At 58.3% G+C, this 19,715-nt stretch overlaps 1 protein-coding gene across 14 annotated transcripts in view; it reads right to left on the bottom strand.

Annotated features, from left to right (window-relative positions):
- Window positions 1-19,715, bottom strand: part of TNS3 (tensin 3) — a 218,945-nt gene that overhangs the window by 80,801 nt on the left and 118,429 nt on the right. For all 14 annotated transcript variants that reach the window (XM_058725604.1, XM_058725600.1, XM_058725599.1 and 11 more), the window contains 3 exons: window positions 8,650-8,779; window positions 8,305-8,370; window positions 6,815-6,919 (listed from right to left, as the gene is read on the bottom strand). In XM_058725604.1, coding sequence (XP_058581587.1) covers window positions 6,815-6,919; window positions 8,305-8,370; window positions 8,650-8,779 — 301 coding nt within the window. The remainder of the gene's footprint in view (window positions 1-6,814; window positions 6,920-8,304; window positions 8,371-8,649; window positions 8,780-19,715) is intronic.

Here is a 19,715-nt window from a genome sequence, read left to right as displayed (position 1 = left end):
GTTCCCCTCATGCCCTGCTCGTGGGGACCTGCTCCTCGTCCAAAGGCAAAGTATCACTGCTGAAATCTTGCCTGAATTCCTAAGATCAACGCCAGTATATCCGTGGGTGTTTGGTCTAAGGGCAGTGAGAATGGATTCCAGGTAACAAATGTGCCACATTCAATATGGATTTAAAACCACAGGGGCGCCCGGGTGGCTCAGTTGGTTTAGCATCCGACTCTTGATCCTGGCTCAGGTCATCGTCTCACGGTTCGTGAATTCGAGCGCTGACAGGACAGAGCCTGCTTGGGAATCTCTCTCCCCCTCTCTCTTTGCCCCTCTCTCATTCTCTGTCTCAAAAATAAACTTAAAAAAATTTTTAATTAAAAAACACTGCTGAGCTTTCATAGCAGGACTGTCCTCGGAACGTTTCCACCACCAATCCTGAATTACTTCCATTTCCTGTAGTGACGTCCCCAGAGCCAGGACAGCACAGGGTACGGCAGGCTGTAAACAAGCCATTGTTATGTCAGTATAAACCAACAAGGTAAGTCTCTCCATGCCTCTCGGTTTCAGGGAGATAACCTCCCAGGGACAGCTGCGCATCTGTCCAGGGCCCGTTCAGTGAGGGGGTCACTGACTATGCAGGTGACCTCACCTTTAGGACAACCAGGCCGTGGGCAGGGCAGGCCCAGGGAGCTGTCAAGATGCTTGTCCACTGGGAACCGCTTCCTTGGCTTCTGCACCTGCCCGTCACCGCAGACACCCTCCCCGCCCCCCACCAGCCTGACATCAGCCTCTTCTCTCAACCAGACACACCTGTCACCCAGTCACCTACAGGCCAGGTCCCCACCAAGAAGGACCCTTCTAGGCACGGTGCTGCCCTGTAGCGCTAACTCCCTGGCTTTGCTCCCAGAACATGTGTCCTCCATTCAGGGGACAGGGGCACGGAGGATGCCACCTTCACTGCCCTCGATGGAAGCCCCCCTACTCACACACACACTGAGCACTTTGAGGGCACTTGACGCTCACACTGCTGACACAGTGTCACATACTGCCACTAAAACGACCCCAATTCCCAAGAAATGGCTGGATGCTTTGTGAGCCATATGCTCTGCAATCTGGGCTGGACATGCTAAATATAACTCCAGGACAGACACTCTGTCTCACACTTGCTCCTCCCACCATCCACCCTGCCCCTGATGACAGCTTCCAGAACAAGAACAATAAAACACAGCCACACCCTCTGTCCTTGGACCTGTAGTGAGAATAAAAACCTAATCGTATGCAATTGTGTGTGTAAAACTCTCGTTTGCTGGAGTTTGAAGGTGATTTCAACTGTGTGCTGTCCCAAAACAACCACATGGGCAGTGGCTTCTGACTTCTGGCTTCTGACTTTTAATGGCAGAACCTGGTCTTCAAATAGGACCTTCTACACAATCCCGACAGGGCGGATATAGGAGACCTAAGGAGGGACGATGGGCAGAGAAGGTCCCGGCAGGGGAATGGGTGGGGAGGGGAAAGTCATCTCCTGAGGTGCCTGCTGGAGACCTTAGACTTGCAGGACATGAAGCCTGTGCCCAGAGACACCCTCACTGCCACCTGTTACCTAGCAACTCCTAGGGCCAGAGCCAGAGCAACAAGACTACGTGGGCGCGCTGGGGGCGGGGCGCGCTGGGGGCGGGGCGCGCTGGGGGCGGGGCGCGCTGGGGGCGGGGCGCGCTGGGGGCGGGGCGCGCTGGGGGCGGGGCGCGCTGGGGGCGGGGCGCGCTGGGGGCGGGGCGCGCTGGGGGCGGGGCGCGCTGGGGGCGGGGCGCGCTGGGGGCGGGGCGCGCTGGGGGCGGGGCGCGCTGGGGGCGGGGCGCGCTGGGGGCGGGGCGCGCTGGGGGCGGGGCGCGCTGGGGGCGGGGCGCGCTGGGGGCGGGGCGCGCTGGGGGCGGGGCGCGCTGGGGGCGGGGCGCGCTGGGGGCGGGGCGCGCTGGGGGCGGGGCGCGCTGGGGGCGGGGCGCGCTGGGGGCGGGGCGCGAGAGCGCAGGTGCATCCCAGCCCCCACCCTGCTGAGGCTCTTGTTCTGCTGACCAGATAGTGAAAACTCGCAATCCTTCCCACGTGGGTGGCATCAGACACCCAAAGTGTTGCCGCACTTTTCCTGTAGCAAATGTCCTGGCCTTCCTTTGAGAGGTCACTGTCCCTGCCGACTCGACCTCAAACACCTGTTTGCCACGAGCCCACTAGGGATCAGAACTCTTAAGGTGCTGGTCCCCAAGGCAGAGTCCCAAGACTGCACTCCAGGTAAGGATCAGGGACAACCAGGAACTGCCAGGCTGTGTAAGCAGGTGCAGCCATCAAAGGGCGGGCATGACAGCCACCCCTCTCACAAAGGACAGGAGGAGAGTACAAGAGGGTATATGTGCGCTGGCCTAGCTCCGAGGCGGTCCAGGAGCTGCCCCTGCCTTTCAGACCCCTGTCTGTGTGCACAGGGGACTGTCCTGAGCGCATGTCCTCACAAGGCTGTGTGCGGTAGAGGCCCATGACCCCAGCCAGACCAAGCGGCCTCTGTGCCTGTGCCCACTGTCTGTCCAGGGCTAATCTGCTCAACCGAGCCTGGCCGTCCCCAGGGGGCTCACATGTGTTAATGAACGCAAACTGGCCAAATGTGAATTCTTATGCACGCACTTTCCCAGATGGCACTTGGGCTAGAAAGGCCATGGTCTCTGAGTGACAAGACAGCACAGGGCGGGCTATCACTCATTAAACTGCCTCCAGCATCACACGTATTCTTGTCACAGGCTCCAATCCGGTTTCAAGTTAACACCCAAAGGATGTTTGCATATGGTTCTTAGCACAGAGGGTGAGACTCTTGTATTTCAGATAAGATGTGCCGTCACCCTCCTTCCCAACTGGTGCCTGCTGTCTGGGCAGATTAACTCTCTGGGTCCTGGGATCACACGTGACGGGGACCTTGGGGGCCAGGGACTGGAGGCTCTAAGTCAGGAGAGTGACGGGTAGGTGCTTTCTGAGGTCTGCACAGAGCAGAGCCAGGCCCATGGTCTCATCTGCCACATTCTGGCGGACCCTCCCTCTGCTAAGCTGTCGAAGCTCCAAAGCTCACTTTGCTTCTCCAAACGTAAAACCCCAGCATGCTCTCTAAGCGGAAAAGCTTTCAGATCCACTTGTGAAATGCCAACACCTGATATTACAAGTGGATCCGGAACGAGCACACCCTGCTCCTGAGCCAGCTCCACACACTCCGCAGCCACACATTTCCTGCCCAGCAGCCCCTCCGCCCCTCCCCGGAGTGTGGCGGAGCATCCTGCACCGAAGGGGAAGAGGACCACACCTCACTGGGAAGGGGCCGAGGAATCCGAACCCCTTCAGCCATCTGCTGCAGCCCTGACAGCTTTCAGGGCACCCCCGTGTCACCCTCCTGGGCCCTCCGGCCAGGTCGTCCTGGACTGTCATCCACCAGAAAGCGGTCTCTGCAGGATAACACTTCCTGATGGGACAAGCCCCCAGCAGCCACTGCTTCCTCAGGCACACCCCACGCTCCTCCACGAGCCTTCCCGCACGCCCTGCCTGCAAGAGCCCCTCCTCTGTGAGTCTCACCGAGTGACTGGCCAAGTGGCAGCTTCTCTGAGAGTTTCCTAATTCCCGGCACACACTCCAGTTCTGGCACACGGTGCATCCTATGGGGACGGCTGGGGGGTGGGGACAGGTGCACACACAGATACACACCCACCCTCACCATATACAAATACGTGTAGAGTATATTAGCATACATGCACATATCCACACATACATATGCATACAAACATATATACACACATATCCATGCATATGTAGTATATTCATATACACACATACACAAATATCCATATATAGTAAAGTTGTATACACAAATATATATACACATGTACATAAATATACACATATACACACACGAGTATACACATATACACGCATATAGTGTATTTGTACACACACATATATGTAAGCATATGCATATACAGATATGTACACACATATATACACACAGGTATATACACATATCACACATATGTACATGTGCACGTGCAGACACACATGCACATATACGTAGACACATGCATATCCAGATACATACACATATACAGAAAATACACACACATACCTATGTATACACACATATACACATATGTACACACAAATACACACATACGCATATACACTATATTTGTATATACACTCACATAATCATGTTCATATGCAGATATATACACACGTGGGCATATCTGCATATACATGTACACATATACACACATACGACTACATGTATACACATATACATGTATTCGCACATATACATATATTTAGATATACAGATATACACAAACACATATGCACACATGTGTAGATGTGACTATTCAGATACATATACAGAAATACATGCATGTATGTGCACATGCACACACACACATATATACGTATGCATATATACTTCTGTATATACACGTATACTCATAATCATGTATACATGCAAATATATACACACATGCAAATATATATGCTTATGCACATGCACACACATATGCACATACGTATACACACATACACACACATACACCGACATATACACACATACATACATACGCTCATGCACACACACACACACACACACATCTCCCCCATCAGAAGGCCTGCTCGCTTCTCCCTGAGCTCCTCGCATGGCAGAAACCTGGCTGGCACGAAGCGAACGAGAGCTCAGGGCAGGCGAGCCATGTGCACAAGGAGAAAAAAAGAACTTGCAGAGGTGGAGGAGACCTGTGGAATGATCTCCTGAAAACAGGCCATTTTCCAGGTGGGGACACAGAGGTTCAGACGAGAAGGAGGCTCAGGAGTGAGCAGAGACCCTCCCCACAGACAGGGTGCAGGGCTGCAGGTACCCCAGCACCACACAGCAGAGTTGGCAAGGACGGACGGGACCATGACCCGGCACAGCAGCCCTCGGGCAGCAGCACTGAGATCTGCCATCACTGGCCTCTGGGGAGTGACACTCCAGACTCAGGAGGTCCTGCTAGGGCAGTCCCCTCCGTGTGACATTCCGTGATGCTCAGTGACGGTGTAGTCATGTATCTTCGAGCAAAACAGGCAGAAAGGTGACACGGCGGGAACAGAAACATTTTCTATGTGGAACAACAGAGTCACTGGGGTCCCAGCACCACAGCCCCTATCACAGACCCCGGCTCCACTCGGTTCCGCTGTGCCGTGGTGCCATCCACCGGTGCGGGGCGAGACGGGAGACTCCTGCCGTCCCACAGGCTTCTCGGGCTCCCCAGTCTCCACCAACCCCGTGTTAGGGTTCTCATCAAGCCCTGAGCTCCAGGGCAAGTGACGACAGCGTCGGGGACCCTGTCAGCTGTGGGACGTGCGTGGTGGTCACAGGGACCACGTCCACTCAGCAGCTCTGCCTGTGCGATTACTGCCCGTGGGGAGCAGAAAAGGGCACTGAGAGGTCAAGTGACTTGTTCGAAGTCACACAGCTCCCGCGGAGACGAGGGAGGAACACGTGGGCAGCCAGGGCAGAGCTGCGGCTCCCACTCCCCCCTGGAGGGAGGGACAGTCCCGCAGGACACACGAAAGGCATGGGAAGAACTGCAAAAACCAAGGCCAGCAAGTAGATTCCACCACCATGACCCTGACTCCATATCTGCAAGTTCACCTACTCACCAAGAATTTTTATTTCTAATCCCCGATCAACACGTGGCATTTTTGTGGCCATCCATGGAGGCGCACAGAGCGGCCACGATTTGCAGTCACCCCATGTGCACGTTCCCAGCTCTCACACCATCAACATGCACCCTCCAGTCCTGCTTGAGGACACAGTTTTTGTATGTCTGTGCTCTTTGCTGGTACTTTTGATGTTTATGATGACTCCCCACTGAAGGGTTGCCCAGTGTCCTGAGCGGGAGAAGCTGAGACGTGCCTTCCAGGGAAAACCCGTGTGTTAGAGACACCTTGTTTCTGCATGGGGGGTTCATTGAATCAACAGCACAGACTAAACAAGGCCTTTACGCAGAACCGCATGTATGATGGAGTAAAGCACTGATGGGCTTAAGAAAACACAGTGACATGAGGCTCGCGAGAACCCGAAACGCCCCTGGGAGCAAAGGCCGGCAATCACTAATTCAGTGTCACGGAGACTTTACGGAGCATGACCCCGAGATGACGGGGTGGCAGTCCTCCAACACGGGCAATGCCCTCCTACCGCTCCCAGGACCAGACCTTCGAACAGGACGCCCCCCAAGGCCTCCCGCCACCGCCCACCCGCTGTGGCAGAGAAGCCTGTCGCCGAGTTCCGGCCACCACCCGCATGCGTGAGAGCACTGTAGGACAGGCTGGGTCTGCTCCAGGAGCTCGCATGCCCGGCCCAGCAAGAACCTGGTCAAGTAAGAAACCAAACAGACACCAAGGTGGAGAAGCACGACGGGGAGAGGAGGAGACACTGAGCTGGCTATCTGGGCCTCGTTCCTGTCACCTGACACACGATGGGGCGGGGGGGGGGGGGGGTTCCCTGCCCATCCCAGGTAGTGCGCCCCCCCCCCCCACCGGCAACGTCCAAGTCAACCAGCCCAGTGCAGAGACACTGACACCTTCCCAGCAGCTCGCAGCCAGCGCCCCAAGGAAACCTCTCTGCTTCTCACATACTCTCCTGAACTCACAGCCCCGGGGGCTCTGGACCCCAAAAGAGGGCAGGGTTTCTGGCATCCGAGCAGACTGCAGGGACATTTCTGATCTAACTGCCAGCAGGCTGCCTTCTGCCCCTCCCCTGGGCCCTCACGACGGCTGCTGGACGTACCTTCTCCGCCGGCACTCAGGCTCTCGTACGAGTCCCAGCGGATCAGGGGGTCTGCCGTGTTGAAGTCCACGATCACTCCGTGGTCATTGCACAAGTGTTCACAGCCTGCAGGGGGAGGAAGTGTCAGCCACAGCCCAGGCACGCCGCCGTGCGCCAGCCCGGAGGACCAGACGGAGGCGTGCCGGGCCTGAGTGCCCAAAGCCAGCGCCAAGACCCATGTTCCTGCTCCCAGGAGCCTGGCGCTGACCGCAGCTGGTGTGGACTCTGGCTCTCCATCCGCTGTGCACTCAGTCCACTCTGGGCTCTGAGTACTAACTATGCACGCCAAGACCACCCAGATCACTTCCCAGACCGGGACGGAGAGGCACCGAGCGGTCAGCCCTGAGGCAGAGGGCGGAGAGGCGCGTTTATGCCCAGGCTCCAGGCTCCCAGACCCCTGCGCCACTCTGCCCACATTCTGGGGAAGCCAATGGTTGTGACCTCACACACCTCGCACTTAACTAGCAACTGAATTAGGGCACTGACCTCAGAAGGAAGGGGACTATCTTCTCCAGCAATTCAAGCCTGAGTTAAAACGTTCTCGGGGAGCCTGGGGGGCTCAGGCAGTTAAGCGTCCAACTTCGGTTCAGGTAACGATCTCACAGTTTGTGGGGTCAAGCCCCACATCGGGCTGTGTGCTGATAGTGAGGAGCCTGCTTGGGATTCTGTCTCTACCTCTCTCTGCCTCTCCCCACTAGAGCACACACTCTCTCAATATTAAATAAACATTTTAAATAATAAATCAGTAAAAAATAAATTGTTTTTGAGTATGAATCTCGCTAAAGAAAAGAACCACTCCCCTTGATGATAAAGGGGCAGATTCCTCTATTTTTAGAAAAAAAGGAGAATCTATTTGTTTGCAAATAAATATATGTACTCAACTGTACTTCTAATCATCTTTAAACACATTCAACTGTTTGTTGGGAGAAAAGTAAACAATCAGCACGATCTCCCAGAAAGAGGGACAAAAAGCTGAGGGACCAAGGGTCCGGGCTCTTCCTCAGGCAAAAGATTCCCCATGTCTGGGGTCTTACTGATCCAACTGGGCCCTGCTATCTGTAAGTCGCCCCTCACCACACTGAAAACTATCCTATTATTTGAAACTTGGGGGACGCCCGGTGGCTCAGTAGGTTAAGCATCTGACTCTTGATCTCAGCTCAGGTCATGATCTCACAGCTCATGAGATCGAGCCCCGCTTCTGGCTCCACGCTGACAGCATGGAGCCTGCTTGGGATTCTTCCTCCCTCCCTCTCTCTCTCTCTCTCTCCCTCTCTCTCTCCCCCTCCCTCACTCACGTTCTCTCTCAAAATAAATAAACTTAAAAAAAAATTGTGATGACAATGTCCCAATACGCATAAAGGTGGGAGAGTATGCTGAGACCCCATTGGACCAGACCCTCCACCCAAGCTGGCAAGCACCCTGCCTCCGCGTGCATTCTGCACCCCACCTACCTTGAATCTTCTCGGGAGTGGCAGAGAAAACTAACTCAATCTTGCCGTTATCAGGAAAACGGTCATCTGAAAAACAAATCGTGTTTGGACAAGTTGAGATGAAGGGGCAAAAAAGCCCATACAAACTCCAGCCAGGATGGCGCCCACACCCACCAGGGCAGGCCCCATGGCTGAGGAGTTCTTCATGTTTCCAGAACATTCTCTGGACCAGAGCTTGGTCTTCTGTGAGACCAGCAGTTAGTGGCAGGTGGGTTCAGCGCATGGGGCATGGGGAGAACAGGGAGAGGAGCAAACAGAGACCCACTGCCCACTGTGACCTGCGTCCCAGAGGCCCGCGGGCCTCACCTTGGCTGGCGGTGTCCAAATCCTCCTTCCCGAACACCAGCCCGCAGCCCTGGACGGCCCCGGTGTGAAACTGCAGGCGGAAGATGACATCGCGGGTGGCCGAACGGTACTTCTTGTGGTAGCACTTGATCTGGTGTGAAGAGGGGACACACAGGCCAATTCTTGAGCAGCAGGGGGTCACGGGGTAGGCCTCCCTCCACCAAGCCCTGTGGACCAGCTGCAAATGTCACCACTTCCAAGGGACCTAAGTTCTGACGGCCACAGCCACGGCCCGTGGCCGTCAGGCCAATGCGGATACTCTGGTTGCAGAGGACATGTCAGGATGAACTTCCCCAAGGTGTAGTAACTCCCTGTGGGGAAGACGTTGCTTTCATCCACATTCTCTAGGTGCCACAGGCAGCTGGGCCTCACCGTCCACACTTCATGTGCTAAATGCCTATGTGTGCGCTAGGATTTGGAGAGGAGAGCACAGGAGAGAGAGAGAGAGAGAGAGAAAGGGAGAGGCAGAGGGAGGGGAGGAGGGGAAGGGGTAGATGGGAGAGGGCCTGGCATTTAAATAACCCGAGCAAGGCTGTCCCATATCCTGGACGCTCACTTGAGAGCAGCCTCCAGAATCACCACGGCACTGATGTGAACTCAGGGCTGCGGGTGCCCTGGGTCCCCGGGGCCACCTTTATGTGGAAGCCCCCCCTCCCCGCCCAAGGGAATGAGAGAGCGCCGGGGCCGCGAGGAGGTCTCCCAGGCCACAGCAGGGTGATGTCTGCAGGCGAGGACCCCCCCCCCCCCCCCCGCCCCACAAGCAGGGCAGGGGCTCCTTCCCAGGGTGCTCAGCAGCCCAAGGCCAGAAGCAGGCTGGAGTGCGCGTGCCCGGCAGGGGGAAGAGTGTGCATGTCCCTCCCCTGTGCGTGCCCGGCAGGGGGAGGAGGAGGCTGGGGCTCTCAGAGGAAGCCACGCTCACAAAAAAGATTTTTCTAGGGCGAAGATGCGCGTTAAATATCCAGTACATCACAAAGGCCAACGAGAAGCAGCCACGTGGGCCGGGTCCAGACAGGCAATGCAGGAGAATGCCCCAGCTGAAGGCTCTGCCGTGCGGCTGCCCAGGCAAACTACCCCACAAAGGGAAAGTAAAGCCCCAGGAGCCTGGGCCCACTGGCCAGGAAGCGTGCCCCCCTGGGCACAGCCAGGCCATTGTTTCGCTCTGCGTGTCTACAAGGAAACAGTCTGATAAATACACGAAGTGTGAACAGACCGAAGGGGAGTGTTTTGTGTTGACAAGCATGCCCCGGGCTGCCTGGTGCATACACAGCCCGACTCGGACCTGGCCTCCGTCCTGGCTTCTGTCCTGGCCTCTGTCCTGGCCTCTGTCTGGACCGGCCCAGAGCGTCTGCACCAACCACCATGAATTCCTGAGAAATGGGAACTCGGCAATCTGCTTTCAACCAACAATGGACCTTCATCCACAGGGTCTCCTCCTGTGGCCACCTGGGGTCACAGACTCCTCAGCGGGGCCCAACCAAAGGCCGATGATGGCTGGACTTCCTTCCAGAACACGCCATGTGCTCCTCCCCTCCTGCGAGCCCTCACCTGCACGCACCCCGGGGACTGTGGTCTCAGCAGAGGCGCCCACCCACCCGGACCACAGAGGAGAACCCCCCCCCAGGAGGCCCCCCCAGGATGCAGCAGGTCTCCTGGTATCCCCATCTCTCCAGGAGGATGGGAGCCGCACCTGGCAAGTAGGGGTGACCCGGGGAGAAGCGGGAGGAGGGGGTCCAGGCTCACTCCAGGCCGGTTCTTAAATCTTTCTAAATGCCGAGGGGAACCAGAGCTTTAAACAACATCCTGAGGGGGACAGTGCCCCGCCGCAACCCGCACGGTCACAGCGCAGTGAGGAGCGGCCTTGCCAAGTATGGGCGCCAAGGCCTGCGTGCGGGACCCCTGGTGAACAGGGGGCGCAGCAGGCGCTGAGCAGATAAGCCCCTGCGCCCATTAAGGGGCTCATCCTGTAGCCGGCGCCCCCCAGGCCAGGCCCCGCCCTCCCCAGGGACCCCAGGGGCTCCCTGCGCTGCTTACCACGACTCAGCACAGCCGCCCCACACACGCCGTGTGGCTCAGTCACAAATCGCAGCCCCTCCGAGTGCCAGGGAGCGGGAAGGCGGAGGTCACCATGCCTGGGGCAGGGTCCGGGATGGGGATTGCCCTCCCCAGGCTGCCAGCTCCCGTCACTTCCCAGGGCCAAGTGTGACTCTGGTGTCTGAAGACTCCTGGGTTTTCCCAGGACAAGAGCTCAGAACGGAAGGAGGAGTGACCTATCCACCGTTACGGGGCAGCTGCCTGGTCCTGCTCTCCCACAGGGTGTCCCGTCTGCAGAATCCTGACAAGCTGGCTGGCGGACACCCCAGGCCTCCCTGCGCACCTCCGGAGGCTTCGCGCTGAACCTCTCTTCCCGCAGATGGGGAGGCACCCACCGGCCCCCCAGCCCGGCCACCTGCCCTGGGAACAGATGCCAGGTGCCTCCTGAGGACACAGAAAACCCCAGGAGCCTTCCTGCACAAGGTCCGGGCAGCCACCACCACAGAGCAGCTCCGACCCACAGACGGGGTCCACCCCCGCCAGGAGCCCTGCCGGGGCACGGGCACCAGAGGCAGAGCCTGTAACCATCCCCCGCCCAAGCCGACAGGTGTCAGCATCGGCGGCGAGAGACGAGAATCCCGCTCCTCACACTCGGGGGGAAAGAACCATCGGCAGCTACTTGACGTGAGCGCCCCAAATGCCCCCTCTAAGATACCAAGGACAGCACCTCGTAACGATCACAGTGACCGAGGCCTGTAACATCCCCTTTGTCCCTCTGGGGTCGGTGAGTTTCCACAATACGTCCATCCCCTGCCTTCAGATTTTAGAATACGCATGTCTGAAACAATTCAAAGCGTAGCAGCCTGGACTCCGTACAAAAGGGGGAAGGACATCCGTCCACCACAGCCTGTCCCCAAAGCCGCAGGGGGGCACACGGGTGTGACACGAACGTCACGACCCACCGGGAACTCTTGGGTCGGGGGAAGGAAGGCGCTCAGGTGGTGCGTGGATTTCCCTGGCGGCACAGCGGCTGTTCAAGCAGTGACCTCCCGTCTCCATCCCGAGGATGATCAGCTCTCACGACACATCCATACAACACGCGAGCCCAAACGCACGTACTGGCCTGACGCTATCAGAGGCTGCAAGCTTCTAGAGGGAGGGGGCCCCGGGGGACGGGTCTGAGCGCTTAGAGCCTTCCTTGTCTTGACGAGATGATCCGGAAACCGTCGCCCAGCGTAAAACCCACCTGTGCCCTTGAGCGGTCGGCGCCCGGGCCTCGGTTCCCCCGCACCGCACACCGTGTGTGCAGTGGCGGTCCCGTCCGCGACAGAATTCCTAATCACACATGTCATGGATCCATCTGGTGGGCAAGGGGCCGGTAAGCTGACCTCCCTGCTTAACACTTGGGCTGCACGGATGTGTTTTTAATTCAAACTCTCCATCAACAAGAGAACGGTGCCTTGGACCAAGGGCTCAAAGCTTGAGGACGCAGCCCCGGGAGCGCCTGTGCCCAGGTCAGAGGCCAGCCCGCAGGTGTCCCCCTCCTCTGCCTGCCGCCAGCCCTTGTCTGAGGCAGCTCCTACTTGGAGCCGCCTCCCACGAAACATCCCAGCGCCCACCAGCTTAGTACAAACAGCAGAAGAAACAGGACCCTCGACACTCCCCACCAGGAAACAGAGTCCCCCAACTGCAACTCACTTTGCTGGTGGTCCCGGTGATGGCCGTCTGGATAGGCTCAGAGGACAAGCTACAACCTCACGCTTGAAAGACTGAAAACCGTGATCTCTAACCCTGGTAAGTCTGAACACCCACATCATCCAGTGCCAACACGAACCGCAATTTCGAAATGCCGTAATGCGTGTCCACACCCATGGAAAGGTCAGCAGGTGCTGGCTACGAACGAAAGCACAGTCGTGGAGCTAGGACCGCGGGAAGGATCAAGGCCCAGCCTGGGTCTGGGAGGTAGCCCGCACAGTCAGGGAGGAAGGTGCACGCACAGAAGTCACAAGGAAACACAGAGGCAGGCACAGTGGGAAGTGTGTGGGAACTGCCTGCCGGAGGAGCAAAGTCCACAGAGGGAGCTGAGGACACACATAGAAGTGCCCCCAGCGGGAGGGAGTAAAGGACACTGCTGGGTGTCCGCAGCAGCTCCCAGAGCAGGCGTCCCCTCTGTTTAGAAGTTGGGTCACGGGAGCAAGGTTGCGGAGCCCCGCAGTCACTAGGACACAATGTGAGTGGCCACAGGGTTTGCACAAGCGGAGACAGCAAGACCAGGCACGCCGGACGGGAAAGTGTTTACAAGCCCATCAAGGCCCTGGGCCGCGGCCAGGATCCCACTGCGTCCGCACCCACGCGAATTCCTCAGCGAGGTTACATAACGGCCTGGCTGTGCTCACGGAGCTCTGGCCTCCTCCCAGAGGACCTGAGGCCCTGCCCTTCGGAAGGGGTGGACCTAAGAGATGGGAGGGTCAGGTGTGCAGAGGGAGGGCGAGGGGATGGGCCGGCGGTGCTCAGGCGGTCAGACTGCTCCCTCGGCCTCACCAGGACCAGGGCCGAGCTTTGCCCTCCCCAGCACTTTCCCGGCCCGTCAGAGCCGATGCGGCCCGACTTCCTGCAAACGCAGCCCCCGATGTCTTGGCTAACAGGTCTCGGGTGAGGAAAGGGGCAAATCTATCCGGGCACACTTACCAGATCAAGGAGGGGAAAACCCAGAGGGCGAGATGCCTTCGGGAAGATGACCGAGGACGGTGAGCCAGCCCTGGGAACTCCTCCCACCTTCGAGGGCAGGGAGGTGGGCTCAGTGAACACTAGACCGAGAGCCAAACCCGCTACAGCTGTTGGTGGTGAACCCGTAAGCGCCCTCCCTCCTCCTCAGCACACTGTCTGAGTCACGGCTGTCTCCCAGTTCTTGAGTGGAAATGAAAATGCCTTCGTGAGGGAAGCCCTGTAACTCAATCCCCCCGGGCAGGGGACCTGGGGCTTCTCCAGGCTCCCACGGCAAGGGGCAGGAGCAGGGGTGGCTCGCACCGCCCTAAAGACGCTCCACCAACCTCAGGGAAGTTTCTGTAGCATCTTTCTCCCGCGATGATCCCCGAGGTCGATTTCGGGTGGAACCAGAAGGCCTGGGGCTCCCCGCTACCGCACAACAAGCACCCACAGATGACGACCTCCAGGCCAGCCGCACCTCTCCCGTGACACCCGCGGGATGCTCTCCCCCCACCGGACCCTCACGTGTCCCTCCACTGAACAAGTCACCCGCCTGCTCGTTGCACTCAAAACGGGAGGTAACTCTCGGAAGTGCGGTCTGCCTGTGACTGCCTTTCCTGTCCTCGGGGCTATGTGCGCTGCCGCGAACGACTGAGGTGACCCATTGTCACCAGCGGTTCTTGATTTCACTGTTAATCTCACTGGGATAGGGCTGTGAACGAACACAGCTGTCATGGGCTGGGTTGTGTCTACCCCCCCCCCCCCCAAATTCACATGTCGAGGCCTAACCCTCAGGACCTCAGAATAGGCCTGTGTTTGGAGACAGGATTCTTCAAGAGGAGATTACGGTCAACAAGGACCACTGCCTGGTGTCTTGTAAGAAGAGGAGATCTGGGGCGCCTGGGGGGCTCTGTGGGTTGAGCAACCAACTCTTGGTTTCAGCTCAGGTCATGATCTCACTGTTTGTGAGATCAAGCCCCACATCGGGCTCTGCACTGACAGTGTGGAGCCTGCTTGGGATTCTTTCTCTCTCTCTCTCTCTCTCTCTCCTGCTCGCTCACTCTCCCTCTCTCTCAAAATAAAGAAACTTAAAAAAAAAAAAAAAAAAAGAGGGGATCAGGAGAAGGACAGCACAGAGGGACAACCACACTGGGACACAGGGAGGAATCAGCCATCTGTACACCCAGGAGAGGCCTCGGGAGGGACCATCCCAGACATGCCTGGATCTCAGACATCCAGCCTCCAGCGCCAAGAGAGAAGAAATGTGTGCAGTTTACGCCCCTGGTCTATGGAGCTTTGTTAAAGCCAGCTGGGGGGTTCCAGGGAGGGCTCAGTCAGTTAAGTATCTGAGTCTTGATTTCGACTCAGGTCATGATCTCATGGTTTGGGAGTTTGAGCCCCGCATCTGGCTCTGTGCTGACAACATAGAGCCTGCTTGGGATTCTCTCTCTTCCTCTCTCTGCCTCTTCCCTACCTGTGTGCGTGCTCTCTCTCTCTCTCTCTCTCTCTCTCTCTCTCAAAATAAATACACACATTTTAAAAAGAAGAAAACGGGGTGCCTGGGTGGCTCAGTCGGTTAAGCGTCCGACTTCGGCTCAGGTCATGATCTCGCAGTCTGTGGGTTCGAGCCCCGCATCGGGCTCTGGGCTGACAGCTCAGAGCCTGGAGCCTGCTTCCGATTCTGTGTCTCCCTCTCTCTCTGCCCCTCCCCCACTCATGCTCTGTCTCTCTCGGTCTCAAAAATAAATAAACATTAAAAAAACTTTAAAAAAAAAAATAAAAAGAAGAAAACGAAATGAGACCCTCTCTTACACTCGTGTTTCTGAGTTGGGTCGATTATTCCTTCCTGTACTCACTTGTTTATTAAATACTTGCTTGGGATTCTCGGTCTCTCTCTCAGCCCTTCCCGTTTGTTCTCTCTCTCTCTCAAAAATAAATAAATAAAAACTTAAAAAAAAAAAAAAATAGGCCAGCTGGGAAACTACCCAAGAGGTTCAGACCCTATGTTACTGGGAGACAGATTCCTGAACTGAACGTCTCGGGACTCACTCCGTGAACAGCACAGAGAAAAGTCACCCTGTGTGATGGAAAAATACCCCTTCCCAGCTGGAGCCCCCGCACCCTCCTCATATCTGGTAACGCTGCAGAGAGTAAGTGCAGAGGGCACAGAACTGAATCGTAAACACAGGAAACATCAATCAAGTAATGGTACTGACGGTGGAGTCCTAAAATTACCCCGTGGCAGGAACGCACAGAGGTGGGGGAGAGGCGGCGTCAGGGCACAACATCTCCCGGGAAAGCAGCTGGGACACCTTCGCAGGCTCTTCTCATGGGAACACAAGCTCGTAGACAGGGGCCAACAGGAGACAAAACACTCACCCCGGGAGAGCCCCAGAGCGCCTGATCTGCACACTCCCTTCTGCCTCGGTGCAGGTGCCCCTGGGGCTGCCAGGGCCCATCCAGTCACCGTCCCCGCTCCTGAAGGCCGGCAGCCCCAGGCACAGGCTCACGAGGCGGCCTGTGGTGGAGACCTGGTTGGCCAGCGTGCTCTGGCCTCTAGCCTCAGGCGTGGGCCCAGCGGCCACCCTCACTGGCTCACAGCAAAGCTGAGCCATCACCCTTGACAAGCACGATGGCCAGCTGTGCACAGACAGGCCTAGCACCCGGCCCCGCACCATCCAGCATGGGACACAGAGGCATCTCGGGTGACAGATCACAGATCACGGCCTAAAGGGGGCAGCTCAGACACCCCACCTCTGACAGAGAAGACCCGAGGAAAGGGGCATCTGGTCACCAGCAGAATGCAGCCTCTCAGGGGACAAATGATCGAGGGGGCAGGAAACCCCTCGGAGCCCCCCACCCTCCCCACAGGAGGGTGCTCAGCTGTCACAGAGCAATGCTGCAGCTGCACGTGGACAGGGTCACAGGGCATGGAGCACGGCTCTGGAGACGTGCAGCGGCTGTGGGCTCAGGAGGTGCACGGGCAGCTCAGGACTGGGTGAGATGCGGGGCAAGTTCACACTCGGCGTCCGGGGAACACGTGGGCAGGCTCCCAGAAACCAGCACGGTGGGCGCTGGAGGCTGGTGGACATGGGGTGGGAGGGACCTGGGGGCCCGGCACGGTGCAGAAGGGAGCGAGGGGCAGCATGGACCTGCAGGGAGAGGCAGGGAAGACAAGGCGCGATCAAGATGGGGGTTGGGGGGGTTTGATGGATGGTCAGGAGCAGAGGGGGCTTCAGGCCAGGAGCCGAGGGAAGAGAAACCTCTGGCCAGGACCGAGGAACCTGCAGAGACAACTAGACGGGGAGGGTCTCCAGGTCTTGGCCAGAGGCCAGGGGGCTGGGTGGGAGGGGACCCAGAGAGATCCGGAAGGCCAGGCAGGCAGGAGACCCCAGCACAGCCCTGTCCCCTCCCTGAGGCCCCCTTCTCGGCGGGAGCTCCAGGCCCTGAGGTGAAGTGGGGTGGGACAAATGGGGGCCCAGACAGGCCCCTTCCCCTGCGCCCCTGGGGCCCCTGGCCCCACTCCCCACCCACATCCGGCCCCCTCGAGTCCCCAGCACAGGGTTCTTGCTGCCACGCGTCTTCTCGCAGACCCGCCACTCGACCCACACCTGTCTGTGCTCCCCCCCTCCGTGACACCGTGGTAGGTCTCGCTTCACAGATCCCCAAGGACCGTGAGCATCGGCCGCACAGCCCTCTCCTGATGGCCCAGCTGCCAGCCCAGTCTGGCCTCATCCACCCGGGGACCCAGGGGCCCCCGCACCCACATCTGTGCCTCCGAACACCTCTGCTCGGCCCCAGCAGCTCACAAGTGCGAGCTGGGAACAAAATAGCCACAGAAGTGCCCCCTGATCGCTTTTTCGGACTTCCCGCCATAGCAAAGGAGGCCCAAGGAAGAGCCAGACGCTGCAGCGAGCCCCCTGCAGCCACTGGATCAGATCACGAGTACACCTGAGAACCACGTGGGCCAGTGCACGCGGTGACAGGCACCTGTCACGCAGCCGTAGGCACCCAGAGGCACCCACCATGTGAATGCAGCACAGGTAGAAGCGTACCCGACACACAGGACGGCTTCCGGCCGGAGGGACGTCACGTGGGCAAGCTCGCCGCGTGACCCGCCAGCTCTAGGCACCCGCACATCGGCCGGGCCTCCCACCCCCGCCGGCTCCCCTCCCGACCTGCCTCCCGGGCCCCAAGTGCTAGACCGGACCCCTCCCACAGCCTCCCACGCCACCTCTCAGCCGCATTCCAGCTGACCCGCTCCTGAGGTTACCTTGGGCCTCCAGGGGTGGGACAGACACAGGCACGTGGCCGGGGCTTGCGGGGTTTCTGGGGTGAAGGCCGTGGAGCCAGCCATCCTAACTCACCTGACCCCCTCACCCCGTGGAGGTCCTCACTTAGCAGAAGGGGGCTTCGAGCTCACAGAGGCGGGCCTCCGAGGCCACCCGGACCCTGCAGGCCAAAGCGCTGGTGGGAGCCCAGACACGGGGCCCAAAGCCAGTCCTGGGGACGCGGCCAGTACCCACGTGCGGCCGTTCGGTGTGGCCCCGCTTCCCACCGAGGCAGGGTCCTGACCCCTCTGTCCTCCCTTCTGCTCACACTTGTGCTGACAAGGGTGACCCTCCAGGGTGAGCGGCATGTTCTCGGGTGGCTGAGAAGAGCTTCAGGAACACCAGCTTTCCCGCAAGAAAACCGCAAGCCTCCAAGCCCACACAATCTGGAAGCAACTGAATGTCACCCAGACATCGGGACACACCCAGCAAGCCTCTGGCGCCTCGAGGCCTGGGGACCCCGTGCCCTTGCCACGTGCCTACACCCGCGTCAGACCACCCTTCCGCCTGCCCACCAGCCCGCCCGCCTCACCCACTGTGGCCCGTCCTGGGATCTGTCTCCCACAGAAGGTCCACGGCCCCACCAGCCTCCTCCGGGACGAAGATGTCACCCTGTCACTCCCTTCCTTCCTGTGCTAGGGCCCCACACAGAGACCCAGAAAGCTCAAAACATTCAAAACAGGACAGTTGCATAAATAAATTCCTGGTAAGGAAGGAAGGAGGGAGGGGACGGGGAAGGGTGTGGAAGGGGGGAGGAGAAGAGAAGGAAAGGAGGGAGGAGGCGGGGATGAGGGACCCAGGCCGCCGGCCAGGCCTCCGCCACCGCCTCACAAAGACCCCACAGCCACCAGCCCACAATCAGGTGGGAGGGAGGCCCCCCGCGTTCGAGAGTCATCTTCCACACCTCAGTGCTTCGGCCACCTCCCTCGGGTCCCCACAAGGGGACTTAGCTGCTGACCACAGGGAGCACCCATCCCAGGGACAGGGTCTCCAGAGGCCTCTGCCTTGCCCAGGAATAGTGACTTAGGGATCTGGGTCCCCGCTAGCCTCTCCTGGCCTCCTCATCCCTGGCCTCTTTTTTAAAGCTGGAACACCAGACTGGTGCACGGAGCGGGCAGACAGAAGCCACAGCCATGTGCAGCCCCAGGAGGGGGTGGGGTCCAGAACATAGCAGGTGCTTCCTCACTGCTCTGCCCGATGGCCAACAATCGAGGAGGTCCTGGAAGACACACCCTCCCCTCTCCCCCTCGGTCTCCCCACCAGAGGGAAAAGGCTGGGAGTTGCTCTCTGAACACTCTAGAAGAGAAGCCTTTCCTCCCCGGGGACGGTGCAACACAGTGGCCCACCCGACACCTCAGTTCTGTGGTCTATGGAATGAGGACACCAGCCTCTTTCATAGCGAGGTCCCCAGGGACAGGGGACAAGCTGTGACGTGCACCTGAGGAGAACTCTCACAGGGACACAGCAGTGTAACATCGGTGCCCAGGGCACCTACGTTTGTGACCCCCTGACCTGACTTGCATGAGAATTCAGGATGGGTCAACCACTGAGAAAGGGTTTTAAGACCTTTTAGGGGCGCCTGGGTGGCTTAGTCACTTGAGCATGTGACTCCTGATTTCGGCTTAGGTCATGATCCAGGGTCATGGGATTGAGCCCCACATCAGGCTCTGTACTGAATGGAGCCTGCTTAAAATTCTCTCTCTTCTCTCTCTCCCTGTCCCTCCCCCGCTTGCACACACGTATGCATGATCACTCTCTCTCTCTCTCTAAGATAAATAAACACTGAAAAAAAAATCCAAAGGTTTAAGGGAAATTGATAAGAATCCTCAAAAACTTGGAATGAGCCATTTCCAATCTGGTCACAGGTGCTCCCAGGCCCTGGGGACACTCAAGCAAATCAATTCGGTGTGCGTGGGAAGCCATACTGCCTCAAGGTTTCAAGGGAAATTTCTCTAAAAT

Source organism: Neofelis nebulosa, chromosome 4, assembly GCF_028018385.1.
Source record: "Neofelis nebulosa isolate mNeoNeb1 chromosome 4, mNeoNeb1.pri, whole genome shotgun sequence".
Taxonomy (NCBI): domain Eukaryota; kingdom Metazoa; phylum Chordata; class Mammalia; order Carnivora; family Felidae; genus Neofelis; species Neofelis nebulosa.
The sequence above is the reverse complement of the archived record's forward strand: the minus strand, read 5'-3'. Positions and strand labels throughout refer to the sequence as shown.